Source organism: Triturus cristatus, chromosome 7, assembly GCF_964204655.1.
Source record: "Triturus cristatus chromosome 7, aTriCri1.1, whole genome shotgun sequence".
NCBI lineage: Eukaryota > Metazoa > Chordata > Amphibia > Caudata > Salamandridae > Triturus > Triturus cristatus.
The window spans coordinates 1,296,732,333-1,296,746,151 of record NC_140590.1 but is presented as its reverse complement, the minus strand read 5'-3'; the positions used below and the strand labels follow the sequence as shown (position 1 = coordinate 1,296,746,151).

Below are 13,819 nucleotides of genomic sequence, written 5' to 3'. Positions count from 1 at the left end.
TTTAATGTATTGGCTTGTACTAAGCAGGGGTCTAGGACCAGAGGGGTAGCTATTCTGGGTAGGCAAAGGGATGTGATTGTAGGAAAGAAAAAGGAAGATCAATGGGGGGGATAGGTTATTCTAGAAGTATGTTTCAGGGGCCAGAAATTTACTCTTGTTTCGATCTATGGCTCTACGGAAGATGATCCAGACGTATTCCAGTTTCTTGATATTGAGTTAGCTCAGTGGCCTGAGCCCTTAATATGCTGTGGGGATTTTAACATCCATGATCCAGAGAGTTCATTTACACTTCCAGATGCGGTATATCGGGGTAGGAACAAGAAAGTGTTCAGGGCATTAGCTGATATGGTCATACATAATGCTTTGATTGATCCCTGGGTGAAGCTACACCCCCACTTAGATGGTAGCACCTTCTTCTCTGCTCCACATCAGATTATGGTTAGGCTGGACTACTTTCTGATCTCTAATTGTCTCCTCTCTGGGGCACAAGTGGAGAAGCTACCTAGGCTGATGTCAGATCACAGTCCGGTTATTCTCACTGTTAAATTTAATCAAGCACCCAAAATGCCTTCGCAGTGGACTTTTGAGAGAGGCCTGCTAAAAGATCCTGTGTATAGGGAGCATATGACAGCTTGGATTAAATTCTTTTGGGATATTAACAGGGGGACAGCAGCTCCAGGGGTGGTCTGGGATACTTTTAAGGCAGGAGTAAGGGGAGAAACAATTAGTTTTGTTTTAAGAAGACAAAAGAGAGAAAGAGACAAGAGAGAGCAGATCGGGCAGAGACTATTAAGAGAAGAAGGGAACCTAAGCAGGGCCATAGTAAATAACTTACCTTTAGAAGAGCATTTGCTCAAAATTATTGCCTTAAAAGCTGAAGCAGTGGAAGGGTTGGCTAGACAAGCTGCGGACCAATTTTTGACAAAGAAGGAAAGGACATATGAATTTAGTGAGAAGGTGGGTCGAGTCCTGGCTAGCAGAACTAGGCAGAGAGTGGCTGCAGCGGGAATAAAAGAAATCAGGGATGCATGTGGAAATATGGTTATGGACTCTGATCTAGTAAGGGATGTGTTTAGAAAGTTCTATGCAGATTTGTATACCCCAGAGGGTCCAACAAGATTACGAGAGGTGGAAGAATATCTGAGAGATATCTCTCCACCGTTAATGTCCGAAGAGGATAAGGAGTTATTAAATGGGCCCCTACAGTTGGAAGAATTTAACGAGGCCCTTGGTAGCTTACCAACTGGTAAAGCAGCAGGACCAGACCAAATCCCGCTTGAGTTTTACCAAATATTTAAAAAAGTGCTTGTGGCAGATATGTTTTTGTTAATGCAACAAGCTCAACGAGGGGAAGCCAGCCCGGAATCATGGGGAGGGGCTGACATAATTGTAATTTTGAAAAAAGGGAAGCCACCAGAAGCACCAGGATCATATAGACCAATCACACTAATGAATTCGGACATTAAAATATACTCTAAAATTTTAGCAAAGAGGTTGGCTGGGATCATCGAGCAGCTGGTAACCCCCATTCAGCACGGATTTATTCCTGGGAAAGGGACAACGCAGCACGTCAGGACTGTTGTTACGATGCTAGACTCTGCAGGAATCCTAGGGGACCCTGTCGCAGCACTTTTTCTAGATGCTGAGAAGGCATTCGACAGGGTCTCCTGGGATTACCTTTGGCAGGTTATGAGGTGGTGCGGTATAGGGGAACCCTTTGTTAAAGCCATAGGGATACTCTATAGTAACCCAATAGCGAGAATTAGAGTGAACGGAGGGCTGTCAGATACAGTTAAAATTGCTAGGGGGACTAGGCAGGGCTGCCCCTCTTCTCCCCTCCTCTTCGCGTTATATCTCGAACCACTACTGCGACGACTGGAAGCTAATCAGGGGATACCGCCGATGTGGGTAAATGGCAGTATGATAAAGACTTTAGCCTACGCAGATGATATAGCTATTTTAACGCCGAACCCCACTTTAGCTATAAAGGAAGTCGAGGCAGAGGCCCATGTGTTTGGACGGATATCGGGCTATAGTTTAAATAGATTAAAAACGCAGATTATAAAAAATACTTACGCTGTATGTAATGATGATAGGGTGGTTAACTCGGCAGTGTATTTAGGGATATCATTAGTGGCGGATTTGGATAAAATCGTAGAAATGAATTTGACCCCCCTGATGGATAAGACGAAGAGGGATCTGGAGAGGATGAATAACTTACATCTCTCCTTGCTGGGATGTATTAACGTAATTAAAATGCTGATCTTGCCCAAATTTTTATATCTTTTTCGTTCTGTCCCTCTGGTCTTTGAAGCCAAATGGTTTAACATGCTAGAGAGAGTACTAAACAGGTTTATCTGGGCGCATGGGAAAACCAGGCGGGCCTACAGATTTATGACCCTCCCAAGAGAAAGAGGGGGATGGGGAGCCCCTGATTTTAGGTTATATCAAATGGCTGCAGCATTACAGTATATGCAGGGGTTAATTGGGGGCGGGGGGCTAGACACAGGGGTTACGACCATGTCTACGGAAGTCTATTCTATAGTACTGGGGGCGGAGGCAGAAAATAACTTCTTAAACAGGGTTGAGTTTGGGTACCATAAAAGGACTAGATTTAAGACTGTAGTGGCAGCATATAGGATATGGAATGCCTTTTTAAAAAAAATGGGACTCGGAAGATATAACAGATATATAAGGCTGTATAAGAATAAGTCCTTTCCTACAGAAGTATTCGCTGATTCAATAATGGCAAGATGGTCTCAAAAAGGGATAGTACAGATTGGAGATTTAATGGACGAGGATGGGATCGTACAGTTTGTAGACCTCACCCTTAAGTATGGTATTGAGAGAAGGGACTTTTTCAAATATTTACAGTTAAGGAGTTTTTTTTGTCGTAAGCAGGGTGGCAGTATGGGCTTCGATAGTAATGAAGTACTGGAGAAAATAAAAACAGGAAGGGACTGTACAATTAGATCTTTTTATGCATTTTTAGTAAAAGGAAAGATGGATGATATGGAAAAAGTTAGCAATAAGTGGGTTGGAAAATTGGGGGGGGAGCCCGGAAGTTTTCAAGAATCTTTGAATATGGGCTGTTATATTTTGTGTTCGGGACCCTTACAATCGCAGCATTACAAGACTTTATTCTCATTGTATCATACCCCCGCTAGAATAGCTAAATGGGGAGGCTCCACTGGTACTACCTGCCCCCGATGTAATGCAGGGGATGCAGATATAATCCATATGTTTGCTACTTGTCCCCAGCTGTATAGTTTGATTAAAAATGTGGAAGATTTTCTTGCTAATACTCTTGACATACGAATAAAATTGACACCTTTGAGGATTTTGTTTGGGAGAGATAACCAGGATGGACCTGAATATAAGGAGTTTATATTTATGGCCACTGCAGTTCTGAGGTTAACGATAGCAAGAGCATGGTTAGAAAAGATCCCCCCGGGAATGCAAAGTTGGTTGGCAAATTTATTAGCTAGCTATAATCTTGAGAAAGCAATATATGCACGCAAGGGGAAAAGGGGAAGAGGGTTAGGGTTAAAAATTTGGGAACCAATAGGGAAGTGGAAAGAGACTATGGTATTACAGGGTACTGCAACATAATATGCAATACAGGCCTATTTGCTACCTGTTCTTTAACCTGTGTTTTTTTGTTAGTTGATATTGTTTAAATTTCAAATCAGATAAAGTGAAATTATGGATGTTTTTCCAAAATTGGCTGGAAAATGTACAAATGTTAAATATGTAATACAATGTGTATACTGAGAAAAAGGGGCAAAACAATAAATAATAAAAAAAAAAAAAAAAAACCATGAGGAAAATTTGCACTCGCTCATCCGGGAATACATTAAATAGGTACATCTTTTGGGGCTCAAGATCAATTGGGGTAAATCTTCTGTCTTTCCGCTTACATCCGGGACGTTACAGTTCCAAATCGAGTATCCACTCGAATGGTCTAAGGAGCCTGTCAAGTATTTGGGTGTGTGGGTGCACTCTGATCCCAAGATAGTACTGCGTGAGAACTTTGGCAGGGCTCTAACATCCACGGAGGAGCAGGTGAATAGATGGATTGGCCTCCCTCTCTCCCTAGCAGATAGAATATCAGTAATAAAAAAAGTCATCCTCCCTCGGCTTCTGTACCTTTTCACTAATGTCCCTATTAAAATAACGAGGGTGTTCTTCTCACGGCTGCATTCGATATTATTGTGCATGGTCTGGGCAAACAAGAAAGCCAGGTGTGGTTGGGGTACTCTTACAAGGCCGTACTCACATGGGGGGTTCACGGCGCCTGATTTGTATCTATACTATTTGTGCACACAGGCACAATTCGCACACTATTGGTTCTCCCCCTCCCTTTATTCCGCATATGGTGGTGGAGGCGGATGATATGGCCCCTGATCAGCTCATAGCACTCATTTCCAAGGCTAGCTCTACCTACCCGTTCAGGGACATGTACACAGCGGACTGCACGACGCAGGCTTGGCGGGCTATGGCGAAACGTGCAGGCAGACAAATTGTATATGCACCAGCTCTTCCAGTAGCACATCATCCTAAACTTTCTGTGGCTCAGGAAAAAAGGGCGTTGGAAGTACTAGCGGACATGGGTATCGTCACAATGGGCGATGTTTACCCAGATGGCACATTCATATTGATGGAGGAGATACGGGATCGACATGACTGTGCACCACTGTCCGTTTTTACATATTACAGACTACGGGAGGCGCTCAAGGCTTTTAATGACAAGCACCCCTCTGAACCAGCTACTCTGAGCTCCTTACAAACACTGTTGGCAGGTCCCTTGCGGGTATAATGGTCACTTGACTGTATAACACCAAGCAATCTGACACAGCGCCTGTTAGCAGCCCGGCGTGAGAGAGATGGAAACAAGCTCTAGGTGGCACTCTTGACGAGAAGGACTGGGAGTTCAGCTGCTCCATGACTAGCCATCTGACACCTAATTGTAATCTACGCATCATTCACTTTAAATATTCACAGCAGATATATTACACTCCCCTGCAACTGTACAGGTATGGCCTGAGAGAGATGGCTAGATGCAAACGATGTGGGGCACAGGAGTCTGATTTCATGCATCTTGCATGGGATTGTCCCAAGATCAATGAATTTTGTGGGCATTGGTCGCACAAGCCTTGACGGTCATGATGTTGGAAACAGTAGATTGTTCTCCTAGAATTTGCTTGTTGGGGCTGGTGAAGCATTTAAAGCCAGGAAACAGGCGGTTGGTGGTGATCACATTATTATTGGCCAAGAGAAAAGTAGCATAAATATGGGACAGTAAGAGGGTGTCGAACTTTAACCACTGGATCGAAGATTTGGTGTTTTGCCGAAACCAACTGGCATATTATGCCGAAGAACTTCCAGCACCCTCTAGACCTAAAGATGTATGGTCACCACTGACGGTCTATTTACTGTCTAGCCCTCAAGATGGTACAGGTGACACAGGTTCATCCTAGAAGTCTCAGTGATATAGTGTATGAGGATGTGGATTATTATAATGCATCTGTTGTACAATATTACAGTAATTGCATTGCATATTGTTGTCACACAGGGGGATTATGTTGCGTGTAATATGCATTTGTTGTATGTTTTTGAAATGCAAACTAAAACTAAAATTCGTGGCCTAAAGTTACTTAACGAGTTATAGTTTCTTCAGATAAGTATAACTATAAGTATAACTATTACTGCTGAATTTCTATGGTTTTGTGTGGGTATAACGTGAACCTAACTATAACACTTCTGTAACCTTTGTATTTTCAGTTAAACTAAAAGCTAGCTTTCTGCCAAATTTGGTGTAAATCCAATCAGCAGTTTGGCCCGTAGCTGTGTCTAAAAATTGCAAAATCCCCATAGACACTGCGTGGGGGAAAATCATTTTGATCTCCCATTTTTCTCTGGTCCGGCTTGATGAATCACCCAAAACTTTCCATGCAGAACTAGGCAAAGTAGGCCACTTTTTTGGGAACATTTTTTGAAGATTAGTCAAACAGCGCAAAAGCTATTAGCAAAACAAAAAACAGTTGGTCTATGGGAAAAGTTGGTCCTAACTATAACTACCTATCTGGATATTATCAGTAGGTATTATATCATATGCATATGGAAAGAGTTTTAATTTACCTTATTTATACTTACCTGCGTGGTAAAGGCTAATGTGTGTAAATTAATGGAAAACGAACACAGAGAAACCACATTGGAGGAAACAAATCATAGAAAAACTATTTTAAGGAAAGCCAATTTTAAGAAAATACAATAAATCAGAAAAAATAAAGGAAACATTTTAAAGTATAAAGTATAGTATAAAAAGGCTTGTTAAGCGCTCGAATGCTAGTGGCGTCTTGGCGCTGAGGTGTGAGAGAGACGAACAGAGATGGAAAAGTAAAGGAAAGGTAATTCTAAGGAAACATCCAAAAATAGCGTTGAACTTGGGTGGAGTTTAGGACTATGGGGTTTTTTTTTAGTTAGTTATGGGTAGGTATAGGTAATGTTTAGGATTAAGAGAGGTGTTTAGGGGTCAAGAATAATTGGAGTTTGGACATTTAAAGGGGTTTTTAGGGTTAAGAGATGGGTGGAGTGAAGGGTGGTGAGGGGCCTCTAGGGTTCACGGATGAGTGGTGTTTAGGTGTGTGAGGTGTTTTTAGATTTCAGAGATGGGCGGAGTATAAGGGTTTTGAGAGGTTTTAGGGTTCATGGATGGGCAGAGTTTACGGCTAGTGAGGATTTTTAAGGTTCAATTATGAGTAGCAACTGAAGGGTTTTTAGGGTTCTGGATGGAGTGGAGTTTAGGGTGGTGAGAGGTTTAAGGATTCAAAGATGGGTGGAGTTTAGATGTAGAAAGGGGTTTTAGGGATGGGTAGGTTAGGGTGATGAGTTCCTATGGGCCATGGATGGCTGGTGTTTAAGGGCGGTAAGAGTTTTTTAGGGTTCAGGGATGGGTGGAGTTTGGGTATGCCTAGATGTTTTAAGGGGTATGGGATGGGTGGGGTTTAAGAATGGAAAGGGGTTTTTATGGTGCAGAAATGGGTGGAGTTAGGGGTAGTCAGTGATTGCATGGTTCAGGGATGGTGGATTTTTGGGCTAGAAAGAGCTTTCAGGCTTCAGGGCTGAGTAAAGTTTAGATGTGGTGACGAGTTTTAGGGGTCAGGCATTAATGGTGTTTAGGGGTTGTGGGGTCATCAATGGATGGAGTATACTGGTGTTGAGTTCTCAATGAATTAAATGCATCTGAAGTAATTGTTTGACAATGTACAAGATATAAACATGAAATAATGTCTCTTGAAGTAAAGCACTGATATGAATATCTCCATCAAAACTGCATCTGAAAGTAAGAGCTTCACCCATTGCATTGACACTTTAACAATAACATTCAAAAGCCAATTTCGACCAAAAAGACATGATATGAATTGGTTTCAATGAAAAGATAGATGCCATTCATTTTGAAAATTTCGCTTAAACGGTTTAGATTAAATGGTTTCTCAGTAATGGTATTCCATGAAATTGTTTTTCTCTGAAATCACAGACAACCGGTAAAGGCATGTATTGTAAAAAATGTGTGGTATAGGCATGCATTGTAAAGTTGTACAACTGGTTAGCAGTGGTATAGTGCATAGAGTCCTAAAGCCAGCAAAAACGAGATCAGCAAAAATGGAGGAGGAAGGCAAGAAGTTTGGAGGTAGACCACCCTAAGTCTCACAGGTCTAACAGGATTCTAGAGAACCACTGTGGAATCTGGATCAATATTGTCTTCCACTAGGTAAGTAGTAGCAGGGTATGTCTGAAGATGAAGGTATCTGTATGTCTGAGCGCGTGTGAGTATATGTGGCACATGTGAATGTGTGATTGAGTGATCCTCTGTGTGCATGTGTGTGTTTTTGGTCATGGCAAGGAGGCAGACACTCTGTGGGAATTCTTAATTACATCCTTGCTTGTCCAGGCATTATAGTGCCCCAATAGTGACAAATTGTGGTCATTATTAATGACCTTGCTAGCCCTTCATGGTGGCTATCCCTGGCAGAATGGTGGCCCCGCAGTGACAAGTTGAAAAATATCTGTGGTAAAATCGTTACTCTTTCTCTCTGCCATAACTACAACCCACCTTTGATTTCGTGACATAATTCTAGCTAGCCCTGGCAGAATAGTGTGAAACCCCTGAATATCATGGTCATATCTGGAACTTGATGATGCGAAATGAACATGAAAGGCATAATCTGTAGACGTGTGAGTAGATCATTTGTGAGTGCGCAAAGGAAGTGACAAATAATTGTGGTTTGAAATAAACACTTTTTAAATTCTTGTAGAAGGGCGGCAGAAAGAAACACCCATCGGGAGGTCACAGTTTCCCGTTTTGCTCGCTCCTTTTCAAGTAAGGTGTTTGCTCCCCTACACTTTAAGTTCACCTACACACACTGCCGGAAACCATTTTACAGCAATCCAATCCCTGCACTTTGTTAGAGATTGTTTCTCTAAAATGCATGCTATAGAGTGTACATTGTTATAAAGTGCTTTGCAGCAGTAGACCTTGAAGAGGCACTACGTCTGAGGATAATTTGCTTGCTAGCAAGAATGCATCCCCACAGGTGCTATATTGTTGACCCCCAATCAGGGAATAATTTCCCAAAAGATATTCCGTTGGGGACCACTCTGCAGGAATACACTTAATGGAAGTCAGTTTTCCAGCTGGAAGGTCCTACGCTTCTTCAGGGCAGAGCACCAGCCCTCTAAATACACTTTGGGGCTTAATTACAAGCCCCTTGCGCCACCCGCACGTCAGTCACTTTTCCCATGTTAACAATGACGCAGGAGTGTCGCAAGGGGCTTGTAAATCTGCCCCTTTGTGGGTGAACACAGTCTTCAGCAGCTCATCCCGAGGACGTGTCAGGGGCGTAGCTTCCATTAGTGCAGCACGTGCAGTGCACAGGAGCCCAGAGACTTGAGGGCCTCACCCCTCTTGACTGTTGCTGTATTTTACAATTCTAACAGCAGTCAGGAGACCCATTTACTTCCTAGCATCATAACTAACTACGCCACTGGAATGGGTGCACTCTATTGGAGATCGTTTGGGTGCCTTTTCATTGCCCAAAACTAACTCTGCTGGGGGTTCATTTGTAAAACCCCATGCCCCGAATTAACCTTATTTCCGGACTATGTAACAAGAGAACAAACACGATTCCGCAAGGCTAGGTCTCGAGGGAAAAGGCCTGCCTTGCGTGCTCTAGAGCTGGTTCTCTGGGGCATAAAGAGTTGTTTAGAGGCAATTACAGTACAACGTATGCCAAGTTGTCCTTTTTATGGTCGAACTGTTTCCCTAGAGTGGCTCTTTGGCGTTCTCGTTATTCTCTAACCTGGCCTGGTTGAGGTAGGTTGGGGGTACTAACTCTAGCTCCTTGTATAACCAAATGAGATCTCCTGACTTCAATATTCGACTCACCAAGGCGCTCTGCAGTGCCTCGAAGACGCGGGGGAGATGGTGCTGTAGGAGGTCCATGTTGCCCGAGCCCGGTACTTAAGAAGACGCGTTGGTAGCTCCTACCGGCCTGGGTTCACGGGGTCAGTGGCTGTAAACCCACCCGGGGCTCTTCGGGATCTTCTTGTCCCCTCTGCTTGGTCGTTCTCGGCGAGGCCGGTGGTTCCTTCTGCTTCTCGCCGCTCGAACCTGGATGGGAAGTGGTGAGTTCGTCAGAAGTGACCACAGAGCGCGCAACCTGTGGGCGAAGGGGAACTTGAGTCACATACAAAGATGTTAGATGTACACAGTGTGCACTAACAACTATACTGCGCCACAGTGCAGGGGGACTTCAGGATTCCGCCCACACTCAATGTAATGTGCGAGAAACCTATAACTTTGCTACCCTAATGCGACAGGTATCTGCCCCTTCTACTGTGTGTGCCACTGCCAAACCTTTCCGACCTTCCCTACTCTGTGCCAGATTTCCTTCATCTTCAGCCTGTGTGCTAATCCTCCAGCCCGATATCCTACACATGCTATACAGTGCCCGGCCCCAGGTCACCTGTCCCTCCCATACTGTGTACCACGCCCCTACTCCTTCTGTATTGTAAACAGGCATTAGTACAAACAGCGTTCGGCATGAGTCAGGTTCTTTTCACCGGAAGGAGGCGATGTGAAAGGGGAAACTGTGGTTTTATGTGTAATGAACAAGAGTGGGGGCTGCTCATAACTCAACCCAGGGGGGTGTGCTAGATCTGTCCTCTAGTCCTACTTTTGATCCTCTAATCAGGGGTCTGCAATCTTTTCTGTAAAGGAGTTACTTATTTTCAAATGAAAATCATCCGTAGCTACTAATATTAATAGTATTGTAATAGTAACAACATATAATATTACACTAGCGGCCACCATATGCAAGATTACCAGCAGTGATCACCTCAGTGCATTGGGAAGCAGTGGCCGTTCTTCGGCTAAGGCGGAGGAGCGTCGCCCCACTGCCAGGAGCAGCAAAGGAAGGAAATAATAAAATTATAATAACAGAATGTTATTATCATTTTATTTTTTCTTCCTGCTGCGGCAGTGCATGAGGGGGCAGGCGGAGCTGCAGGGGAGTAGTGGTAGAACACTCCTGTGCGCAATGACTGTTTGGTCGGCCCTCTTGGGCCGCCAAAACAGTCATGCATACCTCCCTGTTCTCCATGCAGGTTGCACTGCCTGCATGGAGAACATGCCCACCCCTCCAGCCCCTGGCTGAGCGCCAGACTAATCACAACGCAGCATTGCATTGTTGTGATTGGCTTAGGGGTGGGAGCCTGGCTGCCTGCTCCCCCTGAAGTAGGGCACAGGAGAGAAGACGCAAGACCCAGCAGCGGCAGTGGCAAGGTACGTTTTTTGCCTGTCCGCCCCCACACCCGCGAGCCATGCCAGTGCCCCTGTTAGGAAGGGTTGTCAGCAGCAAAGATTTGTAAATTTAGAGTGCTTCTACGTGAGTAATACATGACATCCAGAACCACATCGGGCCCTGGCACCAAAGTAATAATATTGGTAATAAATCTTCCAAATGCCACATGATTTACCACTCCAAAATCGGTTTTAAATATATTTTAGAAATAGTAATTTTCTATAAACATCAACGTATGAAGTTTGAAAATACAAACATTCTTGTCTCCAATTCACACTCTCAGTGTTGGTGTACATATTAATTTAACAAAACGACAGCTTCTAATTTAGCAGGCTAAGCTGCACACAGGAGAGCTACGTGCATGTAGATGGAGAGCTACCAGTAGCTCGTGAGCTACTTATTAGAGAAGCATGAGGAAGGTATTATGATTTTTTAACTGTTTTTTCTGGGCTGAGTAATTTCTCTGCACCTCCTCATTAGCACTGGTGATGGATGATGTGCTAGACTGGTACTTTAGCATTGTAGGGGGTTTCTCTATCTTGGTCCTTTTAAGTTGGGGCAGTGTGTTTCCAGACTTTGACCTTAAGTTTGGGGGGTATTTCTTTACGTTGCCCTTTAAGTTCCTCAGATATTTTTCTAGATTGTTTTTTTTTGTGACTTGTTACACTGATAGTTTAGTGACATAGTATTTATTTAATCAGTCCCTTATATTCACGGCAACTGGAATTGTGTGTTTCTGCAGTTGCGACATTTTTCGCATGATTATAGATTTGCCACACTTGCCACATGATCTATCATCTGCTGCATAATCTGCAGATTTGAACAAAAACAAATTGTTTCTAGCTCAAATGGAACCAAAGTTACTAAAATCACAGAGACACGTTTTGATGCGCAGTGGAAGGACATTGCAAAGGCTGACTGAACCTTTTATTGCTAGGACGACTGGGGGTGCAGGAATAGCTGGTCATTGATGGGAAGCGTGTTAGAGCAGCTCTTTTTCCCCGAGGGTTGCTTTACGCGGGCCTTTCAGGGCAATAGCTACTTCTCTTAACTGACCCAGTTGTGCTGAGGCGATGTATTAATTATCTCTAGGCAGTCACTGGTCTCTCCTCTTCTGATAGAGTCCGTTATCTATGGCAGTGTTAATATCTGGGGCTGTCTCTTTGGGCATATGTTGTTCAGTGTCTGTTGATTTTAGGAGTTTTAGGATTTTAGGATTTTCTATTTACTTTCTGAGAATAACCCACCGAATCTCTTGGCCTCACCCAGAAGACTCCAGGGTCCTGCAATTACTAGCCTCAAATATCTGTGAGGTTCAAGGGGGGAATTCTAGAGTAGAAGTCATGGGAAAGAGACACAGTCGGACTGGAAATAAAATCAGCCCGAGAAAAAAGGTTCAAACCAGCCCCAAACTGTAGGATGCCACGATTAAAACGGGTCCATGTGTCATGGCAGTCCACAACCTGGTGTTCACTGAGGATTTTAATATTCACCTTTAGGATGTCGCTTTTCGCATGGCCTCTACACTTGTAGAGGCCCATGACATCCTCCAATTATCTCAACGGGTTACGTGCCCAAAGCACATTTTAGGATATTTGCTCGACCCAGTCTTCTCCAATTCACCAGTTTTAATTGTTGGCACACCTATCCCCATTTTGCGGTCAGACCACTACCTTGACCCTTTCTAGCTTGGGCTTTATAGTCAGCCCATGGCTCGCAAGGTATGCATATACTATAAGATCAGGAAATGGTCAAAGGTCACCCTAGAGTCTCTTAATGAGGCAATGCAGACCAAAGAAATTGTGTTTGGCAAGGCTAGGGAAACAGATAACCAGTTTTTGGATATGTGGATAACTGGGGCCCCAGTATCTTTTTAGCTTCACCTGTCCCTCTCTGGAGGAACTGCAGGTTTGGGTTACCAGAGTAAAATCTGTATCTCCAGAGGACCCTGCTCCCCCCAGAATCTTGAGGCAGGTCATGGAATCCAGTCTGCGTGGTCTGGGAAATCTTCCAAATACCTTGTTCTCATTTGGCCTGATTCATAAAAAGTGGAAACATGATATCGATAGCCACTTCTCAAAAAACCTACCCTGGGCCCTGCCCCAACGGAAAATTTTAGACCTATCTCACTGCTTCCTTTCTTTGCCAAAGTAACAGAGAAACATGTATTCTAATAACTTGCTTCACGAGTCCAAATCCAGCTTCCTGGCCCATACAACACCAAGTCAGCATTATTGCTGGCCTCGGAGTCTCTTAGATCTGCTGCGAACCAGGGCCACACTGATCATTTTGGACTTAAGTGCAGCATTTGATACCGTCTCCCATGGCCTACTCCTGCAACGGCTCTGTAACGGGGGTGTGCGCTTCTCTTCATTGAACACACTTTCCAAGTAGTTCAGACACATTTTGCTTCGGAAATGTTGCTCCTGTCCCAGGGGGTGCACCAGGGCTCTAAGCTAAGCCCCAAGCTATTTAACTTCTATATGCGCCTCCTGGCAGATGTAATTGACAAACACAATGTCACCATGGTGTCTTATGTCGATGACACAGTTGATCATCACTCTTGCTCAGGACGAAGGAACACCTGCAACGCATTTTAGGTCCTGCCTGGTAGAATTGGCTCAGTGGATGAACTCTAGCTGCCTAAAACTTAATGCCAACAAAACAGAAGTTCCCATAGTTGGCAAGCAACCCTCTGTGTGGTCCTCAGCATGGTGGCCGAGGGCATTAGACCCCACCCCTAGCCCAAAGCCTAAGGTAAAAAATGCAGGAATATAGTTCAATGCAAACCTCTTTCGCTGGCCAAATAGCCTGCCTCGCCGGAAGATGTTTCACCATTCTTAAAATGTCAGTCAAGATGTCTGATCTTCTTCCCTTGGCAGCTAGAAAATCTGTAGTGCAGGCCCTTGTGATCTCAACACTAGATTACTGTAACAGCCTCTACATCAGAGCCA

The 13,819-nt window shown here is 44.0% G+C and overlaps 1 protein-coding gene across 1 annotated transcript in view; it reads right to left on the bottom strand.

The window, feature by feature from the left end:
* Positions 1-10,011, bottom strand: part of LOC146811932 (uncharacterized) — a 221,331-nt gene extending 211,320 nt beyond the window's left edge. Inside the window, exon 1 of the mRNA XM_085618901.1 lies at positions 9,449-10,011. Coding sequence (XP_085475027.1) covers positions 9,449-9,505 — 57 coding nt within the window. The 5' untranslated portion in view covers positions 9,506-10,011. The remainder of the gene's footprint in view (positions 1-9,448) is intronic.
* Positions 10,012-13,819: the final 3,808 nt, after the last annotated feature.